General features: G+C 41.7%; 1 protein-coding gene across 1 annotated transcript in view; it reads right to left on the bottom strand.

Annotated features, from left to right (window-relative positions):
- SPATA17 (spermatogenesis associated 17) overlaps nt 1-27,359 on the bottom strand; it is a 92,269-nt gene that overhangs the window by 25,344 nt on the left and 39,566 nt on the right. Inside the window, exons 7-8 of the mRNA XM_016165080.2 lie at nt 8,270-8,473; nt 2,527-2,675 (exon numbers count right to left, since the gene is read on the bottom strand). Coding sequence (XP_016020566.2) covers nt 2,527-2,675; nt 8,270-8,473 — 353 coding nt within the window. The remainder of the gene's footprint in view (nt 1-2,526; nt 2,676-8,269; nt 8,474-27,359) is intronic.

Raw genomic sequence — 27,359 nt, 5'->3', positions numbered from 1 at the left:
CCAAAGTTATGCGCCAAGCTTCCCAAGGCGCCTGAGATGGCAAACGAAGCATCCATGAGCTTTGCACTTTTTTACCACAGAGAGGGCGTCGTCCAGGCCACCTCCTCGGAGCCAGTCCATTTGCTCTGTCTGGCAAACATCTGTTTGGCCTTCAAGTCTCTTCTGACCCCCACGCCCCTTTTGAGCCCTAAATTAAAAGGGGACGATCTGGCAGGTATAAATGGCAGACCAATATAAGGCTGTGAGTACAGCGCAAAATGACTATCTGTCTTTCACACACACACACACACAGCCATATGCTCGCGAATTGACTAAAAGTCAACTTTTAGTTAGCAGATGTTAGGCGTCGTATTAGGAAGAGTGCTTAGGATATGATGAAATCCAACTAAACAGACTGAAAGTGTCTTTTTATGACTTGTCGGATTGCACACGTTAGAAGCACATGTAATACTTTCAGGCATACCACTAAAAATATTCCAAATAACCACCATTATGTCGCGGTTATACATCCTAAGCTTCTTTAGACTTAGATATCGATAATGATGGAATTCTAGCCTTACGTGGTCATTTCTCAAGGAAACAGAGGACAAAAATGAGCACAGATGTCACTGTACAGTTGAAGTAATTAAGGTTTTTTTGTAGACAAATTCTAGAACTTCTTAATTATACATAGGCTTAATATCTGTATCCTCAGTGTTATAAAGCGCCAGAACTTCATTAGAAACATTCGGCTGGGAAAATGAAGGCAGCACTTTGTAAACTTCCACTGGAAATTAGCAGGGAGAGGCGGAGGGACACGGCGCCCACCTGAGCCCTGAGCGCCCGCGTGCACAGCGCGGTTCACACAGCAACCGCCTCTCCCGTTACTGCGTGTTTGGAGTATCCTGGGTTAATGGGGTTAGCTAATTCAGTATTTCAACTTAAAAAGGCTCTGCTGATTAATAAACGATGCCCGCTGCGCTAGTAATTAAAATAAATGGAAGAGTTGCAAATAAAAGTTGAATTGTTAAGAAAACATTCTCTGAAAATACACGATAATCCCGATTTTTCATCATACAATAGCAGTTCAGAGAAATGTGCAGATTGTAAAGGTCTAAAGTGTTTGAAAAAGTCACAAAAGTCAAATAACGTTGTGGGACGTGTTAAATTTCCTCATCACTATTCTTTAGTGATAAATGGAACCAGGTCTCTTTTATACCACCACGTTTTTTCCATGTCCCTTTTTTCAAAATCGTTGTTGAAGATCTAGTTTCCTAACCTTTCCCACGATTTTCCTATGGTGCTGTCTAGGAAATGCTGCTGATATTTAAGTAGAAACAAATATTTTAAATGTTTAAAAATGAGAAACCTACTATTTCCCAAGGCTTCTGTCTGAGCCGGGTGGTGAATGTGAGGGAAACGAAGGCGGATACGTAAGATTCACGGCTGCTGAAAGGTTTTCATCCGTGCCGGTGAATGAGAGAGCTCAAGACATCGAGATGCTGGCTCTTCTTTGCCACTGAGTGCTGACTGGGCATCTCTCATGTCATCTATCCCGAATAACGAAGGGTGGCAGAATATGCCCCCCAAATGGTGCCACTTTGGCAAAGCACTGTTTTGAGGTACAGGTGTTCAGAAACAACAGGTCCAAAGAAAGGGATCCGAGCTCTTTTTTTTTAAACGATGAACCTGCTTTTATCTTTTCTCTTTTTTCTGTCGAAATCCAGATCATCAGAGACGAGAGCAAATTGTAGGCTAAAAAAAAATCATGGTCTTTGACACACACTTGACCACTTTCAATAGCTTACCTGTAGTAATTCCCACTCAGAATTTTGTTAGGTTTTCTGGTTGGGTTTAAAGCTAGAAACATGGAAGATCTAAGAGAATAGTCTCTCCCCTCAGAGCAACATTTCTCGAGCCTAGAACTGCTCCTGACATGCAAACGTTTGCTGGATCAACAAACACCCCTCCACATTTCCCACAATATCCAGCTGGGAGGTTCTCACAGAAAAGTTACTAATTACTCATGTAATGTCCTGGCTTCCAAGAGCAAGGCGTATAAGGAAAATATATATTTTTTTTCTAGAAGGCATGAGAAAATGACATGAGTTTTTCTTTACGAACAAGAATAAATCAATGACGATTTAAAATGACTTCCAAAAAAATCCTCTGTAACCCATACTCTATATGTAAAATATTATTGTCACACTTCCTATGCTTAACAAACATATGAAAGACTGTGACATTATTCAGCAGTATGGTCGTTGCAGGTGTAATAAGTTAAGATGAGGTCATACAGGAGTAGGGTGGTCCCCTAATTCAATACGACTCGTATCCTCTGTGCGTGTGCGTGTGTGTGTACACACAATCAATATTGTCGTTGGTAGTGACCTTTTCTAAAACATTTGCACGTTGAAAAGGGTTGCTTTCAAATAGGTCAAGGGTGACCTTATCTTTTCTCACAAATAAAAGATTCTCTATGATTTCAGGGGAACAGGAAATATTAGATAACTTAGGGCACCAAACGGGGCGCAGCTGCGAACTCACATGTTGTCGTGAATGTTTTTTATCCATTCTCGTCTTTTGAGCTCCTCCCTGGCTTCTTTCAGCTCATCCATGGGTTCTGCCACCCGCAGGGTTGGCTCCAAAGGCTTGTAGCGCTGTTCTAACACGTCGGCGATGTCACGAAAGGGCCCCTAGTGACACAGGATGACGTACATATTTTATTACAGAGGAGTTCCCCACGTATTATTGATGACCGAGGGTGCTGAATATAGCAAGTTTATTAAACTATTTTTAAGGAACAATTGCTTCTTCTCTGAATTAGAAAATGACATGAGAGTATCACGTCCTTGAGAAATGTTCACACAAGAATAAGTTATTCTATTCAATTGTTTTAAATTAAGTAACATTTCCCTCGCATCAAAAGGGTTTTTATGCTATAACTGTAAACTTGTAGTTTTAGGTTGCTTTGCTTTCTTATTCTAAAAAATATGTTACTTATTCTATCTTTTTGAATAAGTAAAAATATTAGAAACAATTCTGAGCATAGTTGTCCTATAAACAGAAGTAGAATACCAAGTGTTTTTTCCATCAAAATTAAGTTTTTAGGTGAATGACAAATCTTATATTTAATTTTTGGTCCCCCAACACACAGAAGGACTGTATTTCCAATTATTTCAGGTGTTCTTTATTTAAAACTCTAAATTCTATTGCTTCATGATTTTGACACAATAGCAACCATGTCATCACACAAACGTGTAACAGGAAAGCCCAGAAGCTGCTCCTGGGAAAAGTGATTCACAATGTAACCTGCCTTTAAATTAGTAGTTACTTACACTACTACTGGAATCCACTGGTTGTCTAACTAGGATCACATAAAGCACAATGCAAATCAGAGGTGGCTTCAGATTTTGCTGTGCCATTAATGACATTTTTTTTTCTTTTTTCACCACTATTGTGCAGGAGGGAAGTGACATGAAATGGACCAAGATTTCTGTCATATTGCTTATCCTTAAAGATCTTTTTTAAATAGGTTATCACTAACGAGACACAGCTGGAGTTCCTGCAAGCACGGAGCAAAGACTGTGGGCTAATAAAAAGAAACGATTCACGCCTCATTTATGTTCACTTATGTTTTACATTAATAGAAACCAATAATAGGAACCAGTTACCATAAAAGCCATGGACCGTAAATAACACAAATGGCAAATAAGTATCATCGAGTACTTTTCACAGCTGGACAGGAGGGTTGCTATATTGGAAAGGCATTAATGGATTTTTATTGGAACTTTATTTTTTAAAGATACAGAAACATGATTCGAAGTTTACTATGAAAAAAATGGGAATATATATATGTGTGTGTGTGTACATATATATATATATTTCTTCATTTTTTACTTTGACGAATTCTATGTTTTAAAAATTAATGTTTGGTTGTGTCATCAGGGGCAAATCACGCCTCTAGACCTTCCTTATACACACATGAATTATAGCTATCTCACAAAATTGCTTAAGATATGTTAAGATAAGAAGGTAAATAATACTTCTACTTGGAGCAGAGTAAACACTCAGAAATGACATCCATGGCTTTATTATTATCTTTAGCACTATTATTGTTTGTTTCAAGAAGAGGCTGAAAAAGATTTTGGACGGCAGCAGCATCAAACATGTGAGCAAACGGCCGAGGCTGACTGAGAAGGGCCGGTATTCACACGGGGTGAAGGTCTTGCAGGTGGCCAGGCCCCGCCTCCCAACCTCCATCGGTGCAGCGACATGACTGACGTCTGTCCATCTGTAGACTTGCCCCATTACTTGGTCTGGAACTGACTATTCCCAACGAGACTGGAAGGAGCTCTAAGCGAGTAGCGAAATTTAGAATAAAAATAGACCCAGTCTTTCTTCGGGGGTTCAGTATCACCTTTGTGACCCCAATCCTCGGGCCGCATGTCCATCTCTCTCTGTGCCTGGTTTATACGTTTATATCTTAGAAAATCAGCATCTTGCCTTTGAGCTCAATATTCCTCCTCCCTGGATAGAAAATGACATCCACTGTCAAGCTTCTCTCTGTCTTTCTGTTGATGGATTGCCTTTTAGGTCTCAGGTGATCATTTGTATCAGCCATGTTTGGAGTGACCTGGGATTAGGTTTTGGCCATAGCTTCAAACTCCAGATTGGCTCATTTCCAAATATTGATCCTCAGAATGCCGGCCACCCAGGACTCCACCTGAACCTGTACGTCAACTAGGACTCCTAGTTTGACTTTCTTTGCCTCCAACCGAATCCTGATTACAAGAGTCAAATATGTCTATACTCTTCTATATTATTAATAGCTCCCATATGTTACAGTCATCTGGTATTTCCAAACATTTCTCAAAGCTTAAATAACAGTGAAGTTATTGCTTAAACTTCTAGACATACCTTTTTATTACTTAGGTTACATACAGGAAATGTAGTTCAATTAAAGAAAATCACAACATTAAAAATCCCATTCTGTGAAAACAGGATGGGGAGGAAGAAAAAAAAAAGGGAAGGAAAGAAGGAAGTCAAAAGAGGAGAAAAGAAGGTGAAAAGAGAAGATGGATTAAGGAAGAACGAGAAGGAAGGAGGGAGGGAGGGAGGGGGAGAGGGAGGGAAGGAAGGAAGGAAGAAAAGGAGGATAAAATGGCAGAGGAGGGAGGAGGACCAGGGGTAGAAAGGAAGGAGATAGGGAAGGGAGGAAAGGGAAAACAAATAAGGGAATAGAAGGAAAAAAGGAAGAAAGAAAGGAGCAGGAAAAGAAAAAATTAGCAAGGATCATTAATTTGTGGTGAGCTAGACAAATGTAATTTAGGGGTATGTGTGTATATGTATATATGTGTATATATACATGTGTGTGCATACATCTGCACAGATGTGTCGTAAAACCTCTCGCGGGAGATGTGATGAGCTTCTGACCAGCGGACAAATCCGTGTGCCCGGAGGGTGGTGCACAGGCTCCTGCTCTCTGGACCCGTCCGCATCTCACCCGGGCCCTCTTCGTCTGGTTCTTCACTCGCGTCCTTTATACTGAAGCAGTAAATGTAAATGAAATGTCTTCCCGAGCTCCGGGAGCCATTCTAGCAAATCATTCAACCTTAGGACGGGGTCATGCAAACCCTCGGTTTATACCTGGGCAGTAAGCAGCATGGGAGGCCTGAAAATTGCTGCTGGGGTGCGAGGTGGGGGTCGGGGTCACAGTCTTGTGGGACTGAGGCCTTCCACTGTGGCGTCTGCGTTAACTCCTGGTGGAGATCGGCGTCAGAACTGGCTTGAATCCTTGGACGCCCAGTTGGTATTCAGAGGATCAGACAACCGCTTGTTGGTTTTAGAAAACATCTCGGTCACATATACCTATTACATACATATATGTATATATATCTTCCATATGGATATATAACCATTTATACATGTATAACTTTATGTACATACATATTACCCACATTCGTATTTTATATCGATACATGTATAACATGTTCCATCTACATCACAATTATACTAAGAACGTTACGTGTATATAAGATACATTTAAGTAGAATGGTGTCGGGGGGAGACGCGAGGAGTCATAAAAGTGGGGGTATCAAGAGAAGCGCGTTAACAGAGAGGACGCGCACACGAACCAGTATAAACTAAGTCGTGTTAGAAAAGCATGAAAATAATCAAAGCAACAAAGCGATATTATAAAACGCGAAAACTAAGGTTAAGTGGGCACCGGACGGTGGGGCATTCGGTCTGGTTTGAGCGTTCTCAACTCAGAAACATGCATGTAACTGGATCTTATCAATGCTATCTAACGCTCGCATTCTCTAAGAGGCGGCATGCAGAACTACTCTGTGAATTCCACGGAGTAGCGGCGACTGTCCATATGACACACGCGCAGTAAGTATTCAAGTGAACGACGTTATACCTGATACTTAGCAACCACTGAACAGTTAACACGCACGCGATGAAGATATGAGAATAATCTCCTTTATCGAATAACTAATGAATGCCTTGCACGTTCCGATGGCATAGAAAACCATTGCTTGCTGTCATGGAAATACTAATGTGCATAATGCAAATAGTAAAAATTCAGTTCGTTATGAAATTCATTTCATATGCCTTTATTGGAATAACCCGTATGTTGAAAAGGATAATGGAATCATAGTTTGAGGATGTGTTCCAGAGTAAACTGAGATATTCCTGATCATGTCTCTCTGTCTCCTCGCTCAGTTCCGCCCTGCTTGCCACGCTGTTTCAGAAATAAGGAGAATTTTTCAGCTTCCATATCTTCTTTGGATAAACAAATTCATTTAAAGGTAATTAAAATATTGATATAGATTTTTTAAAACTAAAATAAATCAGGGATGAGGAAAAAGAGAAAAGTGGTCCAGGGGGAAAATTATCTTGATAGATTTTCAACTATTTTTTTTACAGCTCTTTCCACAATATACTAGAAACCACTAGTTTACAGTGTTATCTGTTAGTAGTTTCGAGAGATCAAAAATATACAAACGGAGGGAATCAAGGAGCCAATTGTGGAGAGTAGAAGCGTAAAACGGCACGTGATTACAGCGGCGATTCTCCTGGGATGGCACGAACGCAGGCCGTCCCGGCTGCCTCGCGGCGAGGCTCACCGAACGGCACGCACACTGCCCGGTGTTCACGCCCGGCCACGGACTGGACTATGCACTTCACCGCAGGCCAAGAGTGACGTCACTGTGGCACTGGGTCATAGAAAGGCTGCGGCTTCTGGTCTGAGAGCCCGCGCTCGCGCTCTTAGGTGGCCCGCTCTGAGCAAAGCCAGCTGCCCTGCCCGAGGCCGCGCCGCCGAGCGAGGCCGAGACACGAGACCCACCGCCCACCCTCTCCCTCCCCACACAGGCGGGCTCCCGTGGAGCTACGGTGCCTGCAGCTTTGCGGGAGATCTTGAGTCGGGGGCACCTGCCCGAGCTGTACCTACAACGCTGACCCACGGAAGCCGTGAGGTAAGCGAGAACCGTGTAGCAGCTCAAGTCGACAGGTGTTCGAGTAACTTATTGCACAGCAAGAGGTAAACTGAGGCAAGCCTGCGCAGGGGGCTGACGGTGAGGCATTCTGGGAGCTTGGCCGTGCAAACCAAAATGAATCGTTTCTGGCCTGATGCTGCCTGGTGGCACCTGTCCGCTCCGGTTTAAGTGTTCACGGGGATCACAGAACTGCTGATCCGTGTGACTGTCGGGACAGTGACGACTGTCACCTGATACCTCTCACTCCACCTTGGCCCCAGGAGGTCGTGTGCCGGTCCTGCTTTATTCCAGTCCATGGTGACTTTTCTTCCCGTCTCTGCTTGAGTCTTGCATTGTTTGGGGCCCTCTCTAATTCCCCAAGGCTAAAGTAGGTTTACAATCGTATATGAAGATACAGATCACCAGATGACAGGTGAAATTAAGTATATTTGATTATACTGAGGCTTCTTTCCTAGTAACAACAGGTTATAACAAATACTCCTAACAATATTTTTCCATAAAAAGGCTAAGTCCTATGTGTTTACTTCATATTGAAAACAATATACTAAATTCAATACTAAAGAAATATTTGATGACTTCCTTGGTATATATTTTAAATATACTTTATACTTATTATTTAAAATTAATTTCCATAAAAAATAATTTTCCTTTTTTTCTTCTTTTGGGTCACGAAAACCAAAAAAAAAAAAAAAAAAAAAACGGTAACTTAACAACAGCAGCAGCAGCAGCAGCAGCGAGAATACGACCAGCGATCAATGTCTCACACAGGCCCGACGAGTGCCTACCTGGCACTGCCTCCCGTTGATGGGCGGCAGGAACTCCGAGCGAGGGAAGGACCGTGCCGAGCTACACGCCAGCCAGTTGCTAAGGCAACTGGAGCTCGGCCGCCGAAGCTCGAAGCGTCGGTGTGTCAAAGGCTTCGCCTTCTGCAGCCTCAGCTCCCAAGGGTCGGGCTCCTGTCGGAACGGTGAATTGTATATGCCTGGAATCTAAAGGAAAAGAACTTCGTTTTGATCTTTATCTTTCATTTGCACATGCACGGAAAGCAAGAACGAGTCGCAGCTTAACATTTCTTGGACGCTCAAGGACTCTTTGAAACCACCACTCTGGTTCTGAACAGGAGGTGAATTTCAGATTGGCCCGAGAAGATCATAAAGCACTCACGCTACGTCTTCACTCTATACCAACAATTTCAGGATCATTCGTGGCTGAAGACCCAACATGCTAAATACTACTGAGTTATAGTTTCTACTTGCCTCACGGGACCTATTTTTCATAATTACATCTGTGGGGAAAAAAAAAAAAGGCAGAAGAACCTTAAGTCATTCATTTTGCTTTCTAACCACTCGCCATGTAGCCACACCTATAAGTCACACAGCCACTCACACGAACTCACATATGCAATGTTTGAACCACTTTCAGTGACAAAGCAGGTACTCAATATGTATTTGATGGTCTGAATGATTAGTTATTACACAGCTTAATTAATGGAAGCCATGTTAGCTTTTTTTTTTTCCTTTAAAATAACCCAGTGCATATTCGGAATAACGTCCTGTGCTTGGGGTTCATGTGGTTAGATCCCGCACCTCGGCAGTGCTGCGGTGCCCTTGCTGTTGACCTTGTCACACTGCATCAAAACAGTCAGGACCCGCTTAGCGGAGCACCTGCTACGCCGTGGAGGCTCAACAGATGTACGTAGGGCAGCTTTTAAATGCAAGTCTAGCAGATGTCCAATCTCTGAAAAGTCAGCGGCGTTTGAGTACAGAACCACATTCTGATCCTCTTTGCATCTCTACAAACACGTGTTCGTATGGAAAAAAGTACACTTTAAAGGACAGTATGACCTGTCTGACTGTTCATAGACGCTCCAGACTAATGTAAAGAATGGCGCCATTGAACCTGTTTTTTCCTAAAAATGCGTTGTTTTTTTTCTCTCATGCCATCATCGTATCCATAAATATAGTCACCTCATGAAACACACGGTTCCAAAGCATTATGCTTACTTAGGACAGCTGTCTTTGAAAAACCATCCTAGAAAATTATACATTTCTGCTCTGACACGTCAATAAGTGTTCGCCTCTGATGCCAGCTCATGCGAGATTCACTCCGCTCTCCCCGATGCTCCCGTGATCGCCTGGGGGCGTCCGGCACAGAATCTATTTACGTTGTCGCGACCACCTTTGCGGGGGCCCATCTCCCCCAAGCACGCCGCTGAAGCACGGGGACTCCGTTTTACCTATCCGTGCGTCCCTAGGGCCTCACTGAGGACTTGGTACGTAGCGGACACTCAAAAACGGAACACTAAATGCTTATCGAGAATAACATGCACTCAGAAAGGCCCACGAAGCCTCTCTTTCGCCCTCGTTTTCCGAAGATACATAAATGTCTTAGTAAAATGTTTGAGGTTTATTGCAAAATCCGATCGAATTCTTTCCAAGAAGTTACAGATGATACTCTTTTCAGCTTAACATGCCAGCTTTGATTTGCTTTCGAGCACATTGTGATTAAAAACTAAATTATCACAGACCCACACACAATTGTGTTACCTCCAACCCAACTTTTCCAATGTTATAATTGGGGACTGAGTTTTATTAGAAATAACTAAGTTAATATAAATATATTTAAACATTTTTAAAATATTTTGAACTGGCTCTTCTTCGAGATGTTTTTTCCTCTATGCAATTTATATAAGAAAAATCTGTTGGAAAGGTTACAGGCAATTATATAAACCATTTTTTAATGTCATACTAACATTCTCACTATAATACCAAATATAGAACACAGTGGATACATAAACAGCTAAATTGTCTTAATAAAAATATGTGTATATACATATATTCAAAACAGCTTTAAGTAGATAGTAGCTTTTAAGTGGATGGTAATTTTTATGATGATTTTAGGGTGATTTTCTGCAATGAAGATATATCAATTGTAATGAGAAAAAAGCACATAGTATATTAAGAGAACTATTTTAACGTAACATTAAACTAAATCTACATAGTGTATGAAAGAAAATCCCAATCCATTTAGTGATGATTTAATTAAATGAAGTCTGTTAGTTTATCATGTTCACAATCCCATAGATTTAAATGGTGAAATACAGACAATTTAACTAGATTATAATTTATGCTTTAAAATATCCTTCTACCTGAAGAACTGCTACCAGCTATTAACTTTACCCCCATTAGAAATCTTCTTTGATCTTCCACACTTGCATGCACATGTATACACAGGCTAGACGGGAAATGCAAATAGATCAGCAGACATGATAGGTTTCTTAAATTATATTTTGCAACCTATATAGAGACCTCCTCATGTGTATTCTCTCTGCAATTTAAATCAAATATAGAGAGAAAATATATTTTAATTGAATTTAAAATGTGTCATTTAAAATCTTCAAGGTGTATTTTAGAAATCAATTTAATATATTCGCTAACTTACGTCGATGAACACAGTCCAGCCCTCCCCCAATCCCTAAAGCAAATATCCTATTCATTTAGGCTAATACAGTATTCATTTCATTATTATTATTTAAGCAAATAAAACAACATCAACTTACTATAGTCTCGACTGCTGTATTTCAAAATTTGGAATCCACTTGTGAATAATGGTTTGTTGTTGATTTTTTTAAAATATTGCTATGAGTCACAAAAGACAAAATTAATCCTAAGGGACTATGACATATTTTTCGGTTTTCACATTTTTCACAGCTTAGAAGGGCTACGGCCAAGCTAGCTTTTGGGACCTCATTTCTAGCAATAATTTTCTAGAGTGACGGACACTATGGGGAAATCTGTGCTGTTTAAAAAAAAAAAAAAAAAAAAAGCCTACAACTGAGTTATTTGCAGTACTGTCATGCTAACATTCAACTCAATAAGACCCAGCAAATCTCAGGAGAGGCCTCTGCTAATGGCTTCCTACTGACCTCCTTGCATCCGGCCCACCACTGACTGGTGGCCCAGTGGTGAATACGGCAAATGAGGTGTGAAAGCACTGATTTTTTTTAAAGGCTACGATTCTGACTCGTCAAAAGGAGAGGAGAAAAAAAAAAAAAAAAAGCCAATGAGTTATATAATAGATATATATTTTTCTTGAATTCCCCCCTTCAGACCTTCCATCCTGGGAACTTAAGCGTGACCTAGAATATTAATTATGTCAGGTTGAGCAGCGAGCAAATGTACCATTTGTTACCCAGTCACCCTTAGCGTTACATTAATATTTTGAACTATTCCATATTTCTGACAATCTATCCGTGGGCTCCTTTCTTCTCAGTTTTTATTCTTACACTTAAGCGTTATATGGGCAAGTTCTTTAAAAATGCAATTGATTTGAAAATAAGCAGATCTATTTTTTTATATATATATATTTGAAGCACTTGCTGTTTTATTTCATGAAGAATGTTTTTATGGTCATTTTCCACTCATACACTGACCTTTATTTTGTAATTGCCTGGGGGAAGTTCTGTCTAATTTTTTTTCCCCTTCTCTTTGTTACTGAGGTTTACTTTTCAAACAAGCTTCCATGAAATAAAAAGAACTTGAAGAGGGTTGTGTATACCTGTAATTCCCAAAGCACAATTACTAGTGTTTCGATTTCATATTTTACCACATGAGAATAATAATTTCTCATGACTTCAAAGTAACTGCTTGTCCCAGGAAGGGAGAACTATCAAGTATACAGGGTAAGTGGGAGAATTCAAGTTTTACTTTGGCTAATAATAATCACACAGCAACCGGGAGTCACCGACTGTCATAAAAAGGAACAAGATTAGAAAGTATTTTTCTTGCTCCATGATCCGAAATTTGTGAATACTGTGAGACATAAAGTTTTCAAAGAAGGGCTGTCTGCAATATGTGTGACTTCTAAGTTTCGATTAAAAAAAAATGCTTTTAAAAAACAAGACACCGAATGAGCACAGAAGAGTGATAAAAATCCCCCAAAAAGGAGACGTGAAGGGCAGGGAACTGAGAATAAACTATTTGCCAGGGCGGCGGCTGCGGAGTCAGCACTGACCAGGGCACGTCTTCATAACTATCGGGATGTCCTTGTACCGGGGGATTTACAAAAGCCCCACTCGGCAAATAATTGCCCTGCTGTTAGGAGGTAGTCAGAGTGTTAACATTGTCACACTCCAGCGTTTAGTAAGACATTCCACAAGAAGGCACGTGAACAAGGCTGGGCGTCCACCTGCGTCGCAGACCACAGCCCTGGGAACCCTCAGGTACGGCGCCTCGGACGGGATGCGACTCACTCCACGGAAATGCTGGGATTCACAAAGAACACACGTGATCGAGCGGGACTTTAAAAAAATCTGTCACTGACTACAAATGCTTCTTCTCTTCTTTCAGTGCCATTGAGAGAGAGAATTTTTAAATGTTTGAGTCGAGTTATGGAGGGGTTACAGACCCCAGCTGTGGCTTGGCTTGTTTAGGCTAACAGATTATTTTTACAGACCATTTTGATGTCTTAATCATTATCATCATATGTTACGATGTTCTCGTGAAATGTCGATAAAACGAAGAAACTTAAACGAGATACCATTCTCGACACATGAAGTCCATTCAATAATGTTGAGACTCTACTAACTTAGACACACTTTGCTAGATCTAAGGTGGGGACAGAGATGGATAAAAAGCGATCGGCCCGTCATGCCAGGGCCAGCAGTGCGGGAGGGTGGGATTCAGAGAATAATTTTGTGACTGACAATAACGTAACCAGCTTGTAGTAAGTGTCCTTTAATGACTGTTGAAAAAGAGGCATACAGCAAAGGCTGTGATGATGGTATATCCTTTAGAAAACTCGGGAAAGAGTATCTGAATTCGTGCTAAAGATGAGTAGGCAATTAAAAAAAAAAAAGAAAAAGAAAAAGAAAAAGGAAAGCATACCAGGCTAAGGAAGGAGTAAAATAAAGACAGATTTATGGAAAAACACAGGGCCACTGCTCGGTGAACATCGTGTTGGCCAGTTTAAGCCTGAGATGAGCTTGTGAAGACAAATGGGGTCTAAACCTTAGCATGCTGCAGATTGCATTTAATTCTGCATATAGTGGGGATCTCTTGATTTTCTCATTCTCCTTTAGAAGGTGAACTCAGGAGGAAGTCTGAAGCAGGTCCTACAATTGCATGAAGCCTACAAAAAACAGAAACATAGGCAAAAAACACTTTGAAGAGACAGAGCGAGCATCAGAATCGGATTAGGTTATGGCAGGGATGTTGGAATCATTAGACGAGAAATTTAAACCAACTGTGATTTCCACGCTGAGGGAATCTAACGGATAGAGTAGACGGTGTGCAGGAACAGATGGGCGAGGTAAGCAGAAAGACGGAAATTCGAAGACGGAATCAAAACGAAATGCTGGGGATCAAAATCATTGTCACGGAAACGCAGAGCGCCTTTGATGGATACATTTCTAGTCCGGACATGGCGGAGGAAAGACTCTCCCAACTTGAGGACATGTCAGAAGAAACTCATACAATGGAAAGGCAAAGAAAAATAGTCTGGCGAAAATGAGTACCGAAGGTATGCCATACAAGTCATGGGAATACCAGAGAAGACGACGGAAAGGTGTAGAAGAAACATTTGAAGCAACGGTGACCAAGGACTTACCACACGACAATTTTATTCCTGGGAAGCTACACAGAGCAATGGAAATGTATGCCCTCACGAAACCTTGTGTACCGATGCTTAGAGCAGCATTGTTTATAAATCAATGCCCCAAACTGGTGACAACCCAAACATTCACCTGCGAGCTGACAAATTAACTGAACGGGGCAATCCACAGAATGGAACACTGCTCCACAAAAATAGATAAAAAGTACTGATACATGTTATAACATGGAAGAATCCCAAAATCAAGATGCTAAATCAAAGAAGAAAGATGTAATATCACATGGTGTATCATTCTATTTACATAAAATGCCCAGAAAAGGCAAAGCTAGATAAAGACATGTACAGAGTCATGGGGTATATGAAAAACTTCTGTACCTCCTCTCAATTTTGCTGTGTACCCAAAGCTATTCTAAAACCAAGACTATTAGAGAAAAAAGTAAATGGCACCATCGGTTCTCAGTATCTTAAGCCAAACACCTGAGGATCATCCTGGATGATGAATGACCTTTTCCCATCTCTACACCGAATCCGCCAACAAGTTCTATTAATTTCATCGTCAAAATACATCTTCAGTCCATAGGCTTCTGTTCGTATCCGTGGCCACTACCCTTGTCCAAACGACCATGATAATATCACCATAAGTGCTTCTAACTTACATTTAACTCTGACATACCACTCTTTAGAAAGACCTTTGTGACCCCAAACACACTGTCCTGGTCCGCGCTCTCTCACGTTCTTCACGGCACTGAGAACTTTTAATTACGCACACGTGTGCCTGTTTGCTTTTCGGTTTCTATCTCCCCGACTGGAATTTAAGCTCTGTCAGAGCAAGAGCAGTGTTCGCTGCTCTACCTGCTTAGGCTTGTTCTCATCTCTGGCTGCGCACTGTGGTCATAACACAAATCAACGTCCAAGCTCTGCCCTGACCAACCCGACCAGAGTCTTTGAACCACGTGTCTGGGCGTCAGGTTAGCTTTGTGTCTGAAAGCTGAGGTGCAGCCAGCGTTGAGAACCCTGACTTCTTCCCTTATCTCAGTACCTGGCTCGGAGCAGATGACCAATCCACGTTTACCTGAGTAAGCGAAAGAGACCCGAAGTCTGGAAAGGAGGCGAAGACTGCTTATCCAGGGGCGAGAAGAAAGAGCCGCAGGAGCAGGACAATGGTACGAACGGGGAGCGCGCGTTAGAAACAGAATCAAAAGGCGCCGGTAGTAAGTTTACGGAGGAGGAAATAAGAGAAGGCGGAGTTACAGAAAAGTTGGGGTGAAGCACCCGGGTGGAGAAGGCAGACGGAGGAGCGGCCCTGCGGGGGCACCCCGCCTGTCCTGGAGTTATTAAAATTCGGCTCCCCACCAACACTCAGGTCGAAAGGCCCAGTGTGGGCCTGGACGCTAGGAGAGCGGCCGCGGCTAGCGGCTGTTGTGTCTTCAAATAAAGCTAGCCGGAGGTGGGAAAATGGACAGGCCACCGGGGGAGGGGCAGGGGGTGCAGGCAGGAAGAGCCTCGGGGATGCGTGGGGACCGCCCCAGACCCCAAACAGGGCGCATGTCGCAAAGAAAGGGGGTCGCACACAGGTTTTGGTTTCCCGGTGGATGTGAAAGTTAGGTTTCTGCCATACTGTCGTCTACTGGGTGTGTGATAGCGCTATGTCTAAAGACACAACAGACATACTGTAATTAAGAACTACTTGGTTTGGCTAAAAGATGCTAACCGTCGTGTGCGCCTCTGGGGAGTTGTAATCTTTTTGCTGGTGCTTGCCACAAACCTGCAATTTGTAAAAAAAACAAAAAAACAAAAAACAAAAACACAAAAAACAAACAAACAAAAAACCGCAATCTCTGCAAAGTGCAAATAAAGCAAGTCGCAATAAAGTGCGGCCGGTCTGTGTAAGCAGCACGTGGGAGTTGAGGCCCCGGGAAGGACACTCGAAGGGCAGCGGCGGGCGCGGGGCCCAGGGCGGCGGGGTCAGAGGCAGGGGCCGGGGCAGCGGCGTGGGCAGGACGCGCAGCGGGGACGGCAATTAGAAGGTGACAGCTGACCTCTGCAGGAGCGGGCTCTGCTCCCGTGGCAGGAATCACAGCACAGCTCACCGAGCGCGAGGGGAGGAGAAGAAGCGGGGGCTGGTGTGAGCTCCCCGAAACGCAGTAGGGGCGTGACGGCTCAGAAAATCTCAGGGCGGAGAGATTACATATAATTATAATTTTTTCGTTTTGGTTTGGTGCTTTTTTCAGTCCGGACTTCCCTGTAACCAGACTGCATTTGGAAAGACTTTCTGCGAATGCCACACAAGAGACTTTCCGGGCAGTCGCCCCCACGCAACCACCCCTCCTCTCTATCCACGGCCGGGCGGTGTCTGCAGCCCGGCCGGCCCCGTCCTTATCCCCCGGCGAGCCCGCCGCGGCCGCCGCCTCCCTCTGCTCCCGCCGCCCTCTCTCCAGACGTGGCTCCTTCCTGCTTGTCTGCGGGAGTCAGAGCCCCGATCGCTTACAAACGACCGTGGAACGCTGACGCTGGCCCTGGGATGGGCACACGCCCGCACTGAGAACGGACGGTCGTGAGCGGTGTGGACGCCCGGTGTCTGGGGGAAGCGTGTGTCTGGTGTGCAAGGTGTGCAAGGTGGGGGAGTCACTCCCACAAAACAACAAACAACAAGATGTGCACAGAAACAGAAGCTTTCGATCGCTCTGATGTGACAGAGCCAGAAATAGCCCCACGTGGAATCGGAGTAAAAATACACAGGGAATCACTGAGGGAGGGAGAGAAGAAAAGACCAGAGGAGGAGACAAAGCCAAGCACAGGGCCACAAAGGCCACCGGAGGTTTCAGGCCACAGGCGCGACGTGCCGTGTGCGCATCGCCAAGAGGCCGCGCCAGCTTCTAGCCAGGGCCCTCCCGGGTGACCTTATTCGGGGTTACTGTCGGCATAACAGCCAGCGTGGGCTCCCAAGTCCACGGCGCTCTGCAAACGCCCCACTGTGGCCCCTCGAACACACGAGGCCACACCCTCCGAGCTGGACCATCGCACCCACGAGCGAAGCCTGCGCGCCCTGAGCTAAACACGGGAAAACTCACTCTCATGCTTCTGTGGCCACCATGCCCCTAGACCCCGTCCACGCCTCCTCTGGGAGCCCAGCCTGTTCCTTTGCTCGGTTTGTCCACAGACGTTTGAGCTGAAAATGATCGCATAGTTTGGGTTTAAGAGCTGACTTCCAGGGCAATTCATCACTAAAAGGAAAAATGCTTACCATTCCAGAAACAGGCAACTGAATGAAACTTTTCTTTTGTGAAAGAAAATGTACCAGTGGAATGGAGCATTTGTTGAATTTTGTCCCCAGTGCTACATGGGGCTCTCTGCCGGACACCGATTTCCCGTGAGTCCTTGAAGAAGGGGTTTTTTTTTTTTTTGGAGTAAACAGGAGTTTTATCCACGTGCGGGGCTGACTGCCGCGTGGGGGCGCTGCCGCCGCCCTATCTGGTCGCCACAATCTCGGGTCCACAGCCAAAGGCCACCTCGTTTTCAGAGCCCTGCGCCCGCCCCCGTCTGGGTCTGCAGACCTGCGGTCTTCCTGCACGGCACGTAGTGAAGCAGTGCCTGCGAGGCACACGTGGCGCCTGCCGCTTTGCGTGACTGAGCTGCCCGATGAGGAGTCTGGCACGTTTCTGTGTGTCCCCCTTCAACCCACACTCTCCCTTCTCAAGGGGATCGTCTGCTTTCCTGTTTTGCTCTGGTCTCCTTGATGGTCGGGAGCCCAGAACATTCCGCCACCCTTCGCACCGCGTCATCTTTTATCACCACTCACGCGGTAAGCCTCTCCAGCGGTTACACCAATTTGGCCACAAAATAATATAGAGGGAAAGTAATTTAATCAAGAGGAGTTGGCTGATACAATATCATGTTTGGCTCAGAAACAGATGTGGCTTAACAAGAGTAACAGTCCAGTCCCTGGCTTTTTGGGTACACTATCGGGTTGTTTCACAAGTTTCTAGGTGTTCTTAATTTTTCTCACTTTTCAAAATTTGAAGCCACAGCACTGCCCTCGCACCTGTTAGCTACCCCATATTCACTTTCGGTCTATCACCCCACCACCGTGCTGAGATAATAGGCGGAGCAGCTTAAATTTCTCTACAGTAGAACAGGGCTGGCCAGAGCGACTATTTACCTAGTTGATTTTTGGTCGGACTGCCGACGAATCAGCCACGGCTCTCCTTTACATTCTTTGGGGTTCTAATCCTCAACTACCTATTACTTTTCACAACACTTCTGATTGGCCGTTCTGCCTCTCACCTCCCGATGTTTGAAAGAACTGACAAGCTAATTCGGTACGCACTTGATCTTCTTAAGGCATTAAAGGCTAATAGTGCTCCCTAGGCCGTCTTGTTCAAATAAATAGAAACTTGAGGATATGATTTCAGCCTTCATCCAGGAAAATATCCTTGAGATAGGACCTTTCTCAGCTCCCTTCAAACTATACCATAACAAGAAAGCGTGGTTTTGACAACAGCCAGACCCAAGTGTGAATGTCAGCTGCATTCTGTCTAGCTGCATAACCTGGTTTAACTTGTGATGTAAGTCTTTAAAAATATTAGCTTCTTCTTTGCTATATGTGTGTGTGTGTGTGTGTGTACACATATATGTGTGTATATACATATATATGATTGCACTTTAAAAAATAAGATATTTTAGCAAATATAGATATCAGTTACTAAAATTATAGCTTTCAAAATAAACTGTTCATTTACATTTTTTTCACTCAAAGATAGTAAATAATTGAGATTGAAATAAAAGCTGTCCTTCTTGTGTTAAATCTGAAAGTATTATAAATCAGAATTAAGACATGCTTATAAACCATAACTATAGTTGACACAGCTGCATGATATATGTGAAAATTGAGAAAGTAAATTCTAAGAGCTCTCATCATAACAAAAAAAAATGAATACAGTAAATGGGAAATAAAGCCAAATAAATTTAAGAGAAAAAAAAAACTGAAATTCAACTTGTTAGGGAGACTAATAAACTAAGCGAAATGCTTTACATTATATAAGCACCTTGAAAATGTAACTTTTCTCTAAACTAAGGAAGATTATATCCTTTTGCAAGACTTTCAGGATAATAATAGCTACTGAGACATGGAGCTTATTCATTTTGGGGCCCAAGAGACAGTCACGGATTAAGACTTAAAGACAAATGGTTTCCCTCTCCTCTCGTCTCCATACTTCCTTCCACTCTCTCATTGTTTCTTTACTCTCTCCTGTGACACTGTGTGGATAACACAACTCATTTTCGAGTGAAATATTTCCAATTGTCAAAAGATGCAGTAGAGAGAAATATCAGTTAATGAGAGAGAAACCTGTCACTTTATACTAACATGCTTAAAATCATCTTTGTCACGCCGAAATGAAACTATTTTTTATATTTTTAAAATAATAATTGTACTTCTTTATTTTGTGATTATAATAAACACATAAAATAATGAGCAAATTTTCTATGTCTTTTAAATTATTTATCTATTTTATATTGCATGAAATCTTAAGTTCATAGGTAATTTCTCGTTTTGGATTATACCTTAAACTCAAAAGTTAAGAAATACTGATGTGGGTAGGGAGATAAAAGTGGGGTTTGAAATATGTACATCTGGAAGCTGGACTATGAAAAATTATTCCAAAATTTACAAGAGAAAATCATAAATGGAGAATTTGATTCTTACTTACTATATGAAGTGGAAGACCTCTCCTTTCAAAAATATGCTTAGTAATGCAGGATATTCAAATAGAAATCCATCACTTAACTTTTTTATAGTAATGACAAATTTACATCGGTATTCTTAGAAAAAATAGTGAATAAGCTTTCTATTCTCACTGTAGAAAAATACAACAAAATTACTATCAAATAAAGAAGTAATCAAAGAATATGTAGCCAAAATATAGTGAACAAATATTATAGTGCTAGCTGTCAGGAAATGAATGAAACTGGTATATTTTTAGATTTTTGAGTTGTAGTGTAGATGTCAAAATTTAAAATGTATTTGAAACAATTTTTTTGCTCATTATAAAAATCTCCATCTTCTTGTAGTTGTAAATTTGTATACTTTCTTCTAAAAAAGATGGCTCTCCAAACTATATAAGCTTCAGGCCCCACAGCCCATGAATCTGTCTCCTGTCACATGTATAGGAGGGGTTTATAGTGTGTTTCATCAAAGAAAATTGAAAAAAAAATAACTTTTAAAATGTAGCATATTGAAAACAGATTATATATAAGTAACCAAGGCACTTTTCTACCTAAGGGGACTCTCTTTTAGTTAACTTTTGTTTAATTTTTATTTTTATCAGCGTTTTTGGCTCTATTTCATAGATGTGTAGTGGTTCCATGACAGCAAGGACAGAAGAGCAGAAGAGGGATTCACCTGGGGACACAGCAAGATATTTAACCATTTCGCTCTGTCTCTTCCAAGAGTACTGACAATAAATAAGAATTCCACCCCTTTCGTATACTACAGGATAACAAAAACTACGACGTTAAAGAGGGAGGAAATAAAATGCAAAAGTTAGCAGCTAATTCACTGTCCATCCTTGGCCTTTTCTGAATGGAGATTGTGATCGTTACGAATCACGTGATGGTTGTGTGATGGGGACCGTTTGCGTGGGACCAAGAACAAATGACCAGACTCGAAGACCTGCCTCTTCGACAATGGGTCCAAAGACCGTGGTCAGAGCTTTATTCGTCACAGGATCTTCTTGAAAGGATAAACCTGCCAAGTGTCCAGAGGATCTAGTCACCAGGAAGAAGGCTGCTACTTCATAGAATATTATGGGGATAAATAACAGGAAGGCACCATAGAAATCTAGATAATGTTCTAGCTTGACTCGCTCTTTTCTGTGCAGGCCCTAATTTCTCTCTATTTTTGTATATATTCACACTCAGAATCAATGTTTCTTAAACGCCCTAAACCATTCCAGAGAAAGGGTGAAATGGGAGTTCACTGAATTGAGGGGAAGTCAAGGAGCAGGGCATAACCAGAATGCTGGTGTTTTCCAGAAAGATACCTGTACGCTTCTTCCCTTCTCTTATCATGACCTATTTCTAGCTATTGTTTCCACCGAGCTATACCAATAAGAACTTAATGGCCATCTCCATTCTACGAGTACTTTAATTCCATAGAGGAAGAGGAACGCATCTTTAACAGAAAAATAATGGCCCCATCAAAGTGTTACTGGAAACTCTGTGAGATGCTTCCCCTTCTCCGGTGGGGGAAAAAGGGAAGCTTCTGAATCTCTACAATATGACAAGCCACTAGAAGTCACCCACCTGATGTACACAGAGAAAACCTTATGATGGCTGTTTCTAGTCTGTGAAGCCAGTCTGTATCAGGCTGTTCCCACTGAGAAATAAAGGAGGTTAAGGCTGAACAGGCAGGGCCGGGTCAGATTATGGAGAGTTTGTAAATGCTTAGGCTGAAAATGTTGGGCCGCATCCTACAGGTAACACGGAATCGTCGGAGGTTTTGAACCTCGGTCAGAGGCGCAAGACGGAGCCAAAAGAAAAGCGTTTTAGACATTGTGTTCATTGTCCAGGGTTTGGGGGGTGGACGCGATGGAATGGATTTGAAAGAAACCTGGAAGAATGAATTAAAAGAAGTCGGCGATGTTACACAGAAGTGAAAGAAGGGCCAAAGATTTAAAAAATGTGGATGACCAGGAACAGTTCAGAATTACTGATCAAAATACAGACTGATCTGAGCAAATAAAAAAAAATTTAAAAGTACATAAAAAAGAAGAAGAAAAAAACCCAGAAAGCTGAAGCAAGGAATCACATGAATGTCCCAAATTAGGTTCTATCAAACCCTGGTAATCATAAATACGATATTCCATACCGTGGATATAAAGGTACCAGGACGGAAGGAGAGAGAGAGAGAGCACGTCCCACCCACACACTGGGAAAGGACAGGATCAGTGTTTTGAAGCCACGGCAGTGGTTTTGTGACCAGGACCGAGGCCCTGGAGCGCACTCCGGACGCCGTCGTGGGCATGTTCCCCACCACACTGGAGCATCCCATCCCCGAGAACCACCCCTCACGAGAGGCCCTCCGAAGACTCTTCCCAAATACACCACGTGTACGGTGACAAGCGTTCACACGCCGAAGGCTGCCGATCTTGTCACTTCGCCAGCCTGCATTAAAAGTGACCTGTCACAGCTACCGCGCACCGAGCACACATCAGGCACAGAATCTCTCTGCTATGGCACTGGGAAGACAGAGTTAAAAGCAAAAATCCTTGGAGAGACTTACTGTAATTTTTAACTTATACCTTTCCTCACCTTACAAGATTTCTCTAATAAACATGTTACCCATATCAGGAGAGTACCAATTAACTTGAGTATATCAAAAAAAAAAAAAAAAAAACTTTTAGATTTATGTATTTTCCTTCTGTGTACAGATGTGATATGATTTGAGCGGCAGTGAATGTAGCTGAAACCATTTGTTTTTCTCAAAAAAAATACTGAAATAAAGTTTACTCAATATTAACCTGTTAAAGAATCATGAATCACTGAAAATTGTTCTCAATGTCCATATGAAAAATTTCACTATTCACTAAAGGGAAAGCATTGAAAACCTACCTATTATATAAAGGATAACATGAAATTTATTTCCATAAATTGTGTGTACAAATTTTAATTAAATTCAAAATTTTCATTTCAGTTTTAACTTGAATATGCTGGAACTATTAAATGTCATAACTATAATAAATATACACAGTTATAATATAGTGAGTTATGAATATATTTTACATTTATGTATTTTTTGTGATTAGCATATTAAAATAAAAAACAGGATATTTCCACTAAATCAGGAAACTGTTAATGTGTATAATTCTACGTAATAACCTATATTTCTAAACATTAACGTTTTATGATTTGGATCTTGAACTTCAGATTTGTATCCATAATTTTGCTGATCTCCGGGAGGGTTTTTAAACGTTCTGGCAACATTTTAGAGGCAACGTCTTTTAATGAATTCTACAATAGGCCTTTGCATATATCTACCAGTAGGTGGAGCAGACAACATAATTTATTACCCAAGAACAAGGACAAGGGAATGAAAGTCAGTTAGCTGCTCTGGAATAAAACAAATCTACAAATGAGATTTTCTTCAAAGGAAATATGTCCTATATGTGTTAGATTTAGTTTGACTGGTTACTGAATCAAAATAAACAACTTTATTAAATAATCAATCTTTGCAGAAAGATAAATTAAATGTACAAATGGAGGCCATGTTTGCATTTTACTTATTCAAATCAACTAAAATTAGCTTTCTTTTCATAAAACTTTTTCGGGGACAAAGATTTTTTGATGTGTTCATTTAATAAGGGTGCTAAACCCAGCCCTGTCTTACAGGTGATGCGGTGCATAACAAACAGTATTTTCTGGGAAATATAATTGACTAATCCTATTATGTCTGTAGCAACAAATTAACCTTATTACTACTAGAAAATGGTGATTGATTATTTATGCAAATAAGTTACCATGTTCAGCTTTCTGATTGAAATAAACATATACAAAAGGTGCTTTAATATGACTTGAACTTTTTAATTAATATAACCCTGAGGGGTCTATTAATTCGGTCATTGCAATATTAGTTATTTAGTTGTGTAATTTCTATTTGTGTTAAATATTTGCTTGCATAGAGATGGGATAATTAATATCTGTAAAAAGTAGTAATAGATTTTAGAACTATTTTAAGATATACATTGGATTTGCATAAAAAATAAGCTTAAAACTGACTTTAAAACGATGCTAACAGTATAAGCATGTTAGTATATCAGCATAATTGTCCTAAAATTATTAATGCATTAAATAACACACGATTTCATTTATTATCTAAATCCGAATTTACGAATACAATTTTGGCTTATGAAAATATTCACCTTCTCTGAAGCATTAGTTGTCTAAATTAATGCTATAGTTCTATGCATCTAAGTTAAGCTATAGTAGAGCTGTGAAAGTTTAATATAAAAATTAGCATTTTTCAAACTAGATTAAAATCGTTTCTAAATTATTGAAATCGCCACTAACACAGGGTTTCTCTCCTTGCTAAAATGCTATTAGAATTATTCTTTTAAGTAGGTCAACAGGACATTTCTTATCCTGATATATTTGTTATAAAAAGTTATTTACCCTTGAATGTTTATTTGGTAAATTTTCAAATATCTGCCTGAACTGTGAGTGAAAACTGACAGAAGCCTTACAAAACAAATAATCCATAGTTGGCTTCTATTTTGTACTTAAATGTATATTTAATATAAGTTGAGATCAAAACTCTTAAAACAAGCAATAAAATTAATCTGCAAACATCTAACAGGAATATTTTCAGATCTGTAGCCTGACATCTCCCTAAGAGCAAGTCACACCAAGAAAACCGGTAACAAGAATCAGTCTCAAGGACGAATCTTTCATTCTCTGAGTCTTCCTTGGGTTTGAAAAAGTAGGAATTTTAAAAAAATTAAAATAAGCCAAACGGTAAATAGAATCAGTGAAATCAGAAACATGAAGAGCTATTAATTACAATGATGACCTATATTAAGCTGTCATGGAAAGTTGTCCAGTTCCTTCTACTAAAGAAGATGGCATTGGACCCGAACTTAAACTGAATGCTGCTGGCTGTGGTTACAAATCCCGTTGGGTAAACGTACATACGTCCTAGTCCTGGGACAGGATCAGGTACTCTGCGGGAACTCGAAAATATGTGAGTTGGAGTAATTAACCAATACATTTTAAAGTCGAGATTTATAATCACTATTAAATCTTAAGTGTTGCATCTTTTTCTTTAGGTGAAGATAAAAGATTGCTTTTTTTTTTTTTGCTGAAAGATAGTTTGTAATTATCACTTGTAATATCAGTTTTAAAATTCAGCCTCTTAATCTATGATGAAAAGTACTGATTTAAAGCTAAATAAAGCAAATTTGGTGGATATGAAAAAGACGACGTTTGAAGTTTTCAGGACCATCCAGTCAGTACAAGTTATCCCCTGACCAAGGCAAACAGATGAAACTAGAATGACACCACATTCCTATCACAAAACATGTGAACACACATACACACACGTGTGTGCACACACACACGCACACACACATACACACACGTGTGTGCGCACACACACACGCGCGCGTGCACACAGAGTTCGCTTCGGCAATAAAAGTGGTCCAAAGGGTCATCCTTCTGTCTTAGTAAACTGTGATCGAATATCAAGACCACTTCAACGAAGTATGCCAACTTGCCAGATCCACAGAAAAATCCCTAGTATTTTTCTAGCACTTCTCCAAAAAAGGTGATTTGGGAACTGTTTCTCCTTTAGGGCCTTTAGGTCTGTGAAACCAGGTGTAAAACGGGACTTGGGGGACAGCATGCTAAAGATTTCTAACCAATTTCCATTAATAACTAGAGGAAAACAAACAGGGGAATGAGGAAATGGATGCTTTGAACTGCTAAGACGAACGGAAGGAAATAGAAGTGCAGAGTCACGGTTCGTCCTCGGCAGGTTACACTCTGGTCACGTGGTACCGCTTTCTGAATGTTCTCGAAGAGCCTGGCACTCTCTTCCATACGTTCCAGGTAACCTGTGCCATGATCCTACAAGGTGCTGAGTGACAAGGAGGCTCAGAGGACTCAAGGCGACGTCCCATGACGCCCCCCTGAGTGGGAGAGCGAGGTGCCCGCTCGGCCCTCCCCGCGCACCGAGGCACCGCAAGAGCAGCCGCAGGGCTCCAGGGACAAGTGATCGCCGAGCCAGAGTCCCATGTGCCCTGGCACAGCCAGCAGCCCGCACGGCACAAACAACAAGGGGAGCAGGGTAGGGCACTGCCTGCATCTGTATCTGTAAACATAAGCATACCCTGAAACGTAACGGTAACAGTATTTGAAAACGCACTAAGATCCATGAGTTGAGTCACGTGGTCATTTGTGAACTAAACTGTTAAACCAGGCACTTCATTTTAAAGTTGAAAGAAAACCAAAAATAGTGTTAAAAGGAATGCATACCCAGTATCTACCATACTCTGGCACAGGGTAAGCATTCATGCCTGTTTCCTATATTATTATCATTAGCAAAAAAACTAATTCTTTCTGGACTTTCCAAGTTATTCCACTACCTACCTACTCGATAGCTAGATAACCCTGGATAAGACAGAATTAACTAGTATTTCAGTTAAATTGGATTTCATCCTTTTAAAAATTGCTTTCTCTATAACACTATCCATCACAAGTATCAACAACACAATTAGAACTCAGACTAAGAAAGATCCAAAGAATAAAGAGGGTCCGGAGTTATCAAAAAAAAAAAAAAAAAAAAAAAACAGTTTCCTTGTCTGTAAAACAAAGATAACTCAGCTATACAAATCCAAGTAAATAATAAGAAAGTCAGCATTATTGAAAAGAATTGTTTTTCAGACCAGGAACCGGAGGCCGGGAGTCCAAGGGCTCTGTTCCCAATGCGCATGGCCAGTCCAGTGGTTAAGATGGTTCTGGGCTTGGATGGCTCTGAGGAGGACACTGGTCTCAAAGCTCCTCACCGTCCACCTCTGGGATTTGACTGGCTCACGTCTGAAAACATGTAAATGTGTGACTCTAGCTAGAACTATGAGACTGGACTCGAAAGTCTAGAAAAAAATAAAAATAAAACCCCAGAAAATGTCTGTTTTCTGCCTCTAGCTCAAGTACCAAAACACAACTCAACCCTCAAATCCATGCTCTTTTTAACCATCTTTCTTTCTCTGTGGACAGCATACTCTGCATGCAATGTATTTTTTTTTTCTTAGCAACCACGTCAAGATCTGAGGCAGTGAAATTTTGCCACATGTAGGAAAATAAGTTTCTAAATATTCCAAGGTCCACGTTCCTAATTCTGTGTGAGGATGCAGTTGCAGAAGGACTTCTGCTAAAAGCTACACCTGGAAACTTGCACCACAATTTGGCAGGTGCGCAAGGACGGTTTTCATCTCCACGCGATCTCAATGGACAGACAACACCTAAAAGCCACCGCAGCTTGGTAACCTGTTAGTTCTTGATCGACAGACACCACCATGAGACGCTGCCCAGAAGGGGTTTGGAAAGCTGGGGTCTGCCCTTCGTGCTGTGCTGTCGCGGGCAGACCCCACTGCAGACCCCACTGCTGACCCCGCTGCTGACCCCACTGCTGACCCCGACCTGTCTGCCAGCGTCGCACTGGCTGCCTGCAGGAAGCCGCTGTCACAGGTGAGTCACGGCGCCTGCGTGCACCTA

This window comes from Rousettus aegyptiacus, unplaced genomic scaffold, assembly GCF_014176215.1.
Source record: "Rousettus aegyptiacus isolate mRouAeg1 unplaced genomic scaffold, mRouAeg1.p scaffold_m13_p_18, whole genome shotgun sequence".
Lineage (NCBI taxonomy): Eukaryota > Metazoa > Chordata > Mammalia > Chiroptera > Pteropodidae > Rousettus > Rousettus aegyptiacus.
The sequence above is the reverse complement of the archived record's forward strand: the minus strand, read 5'-3'. Positions and strand labels throughout refer to the sequence as shown.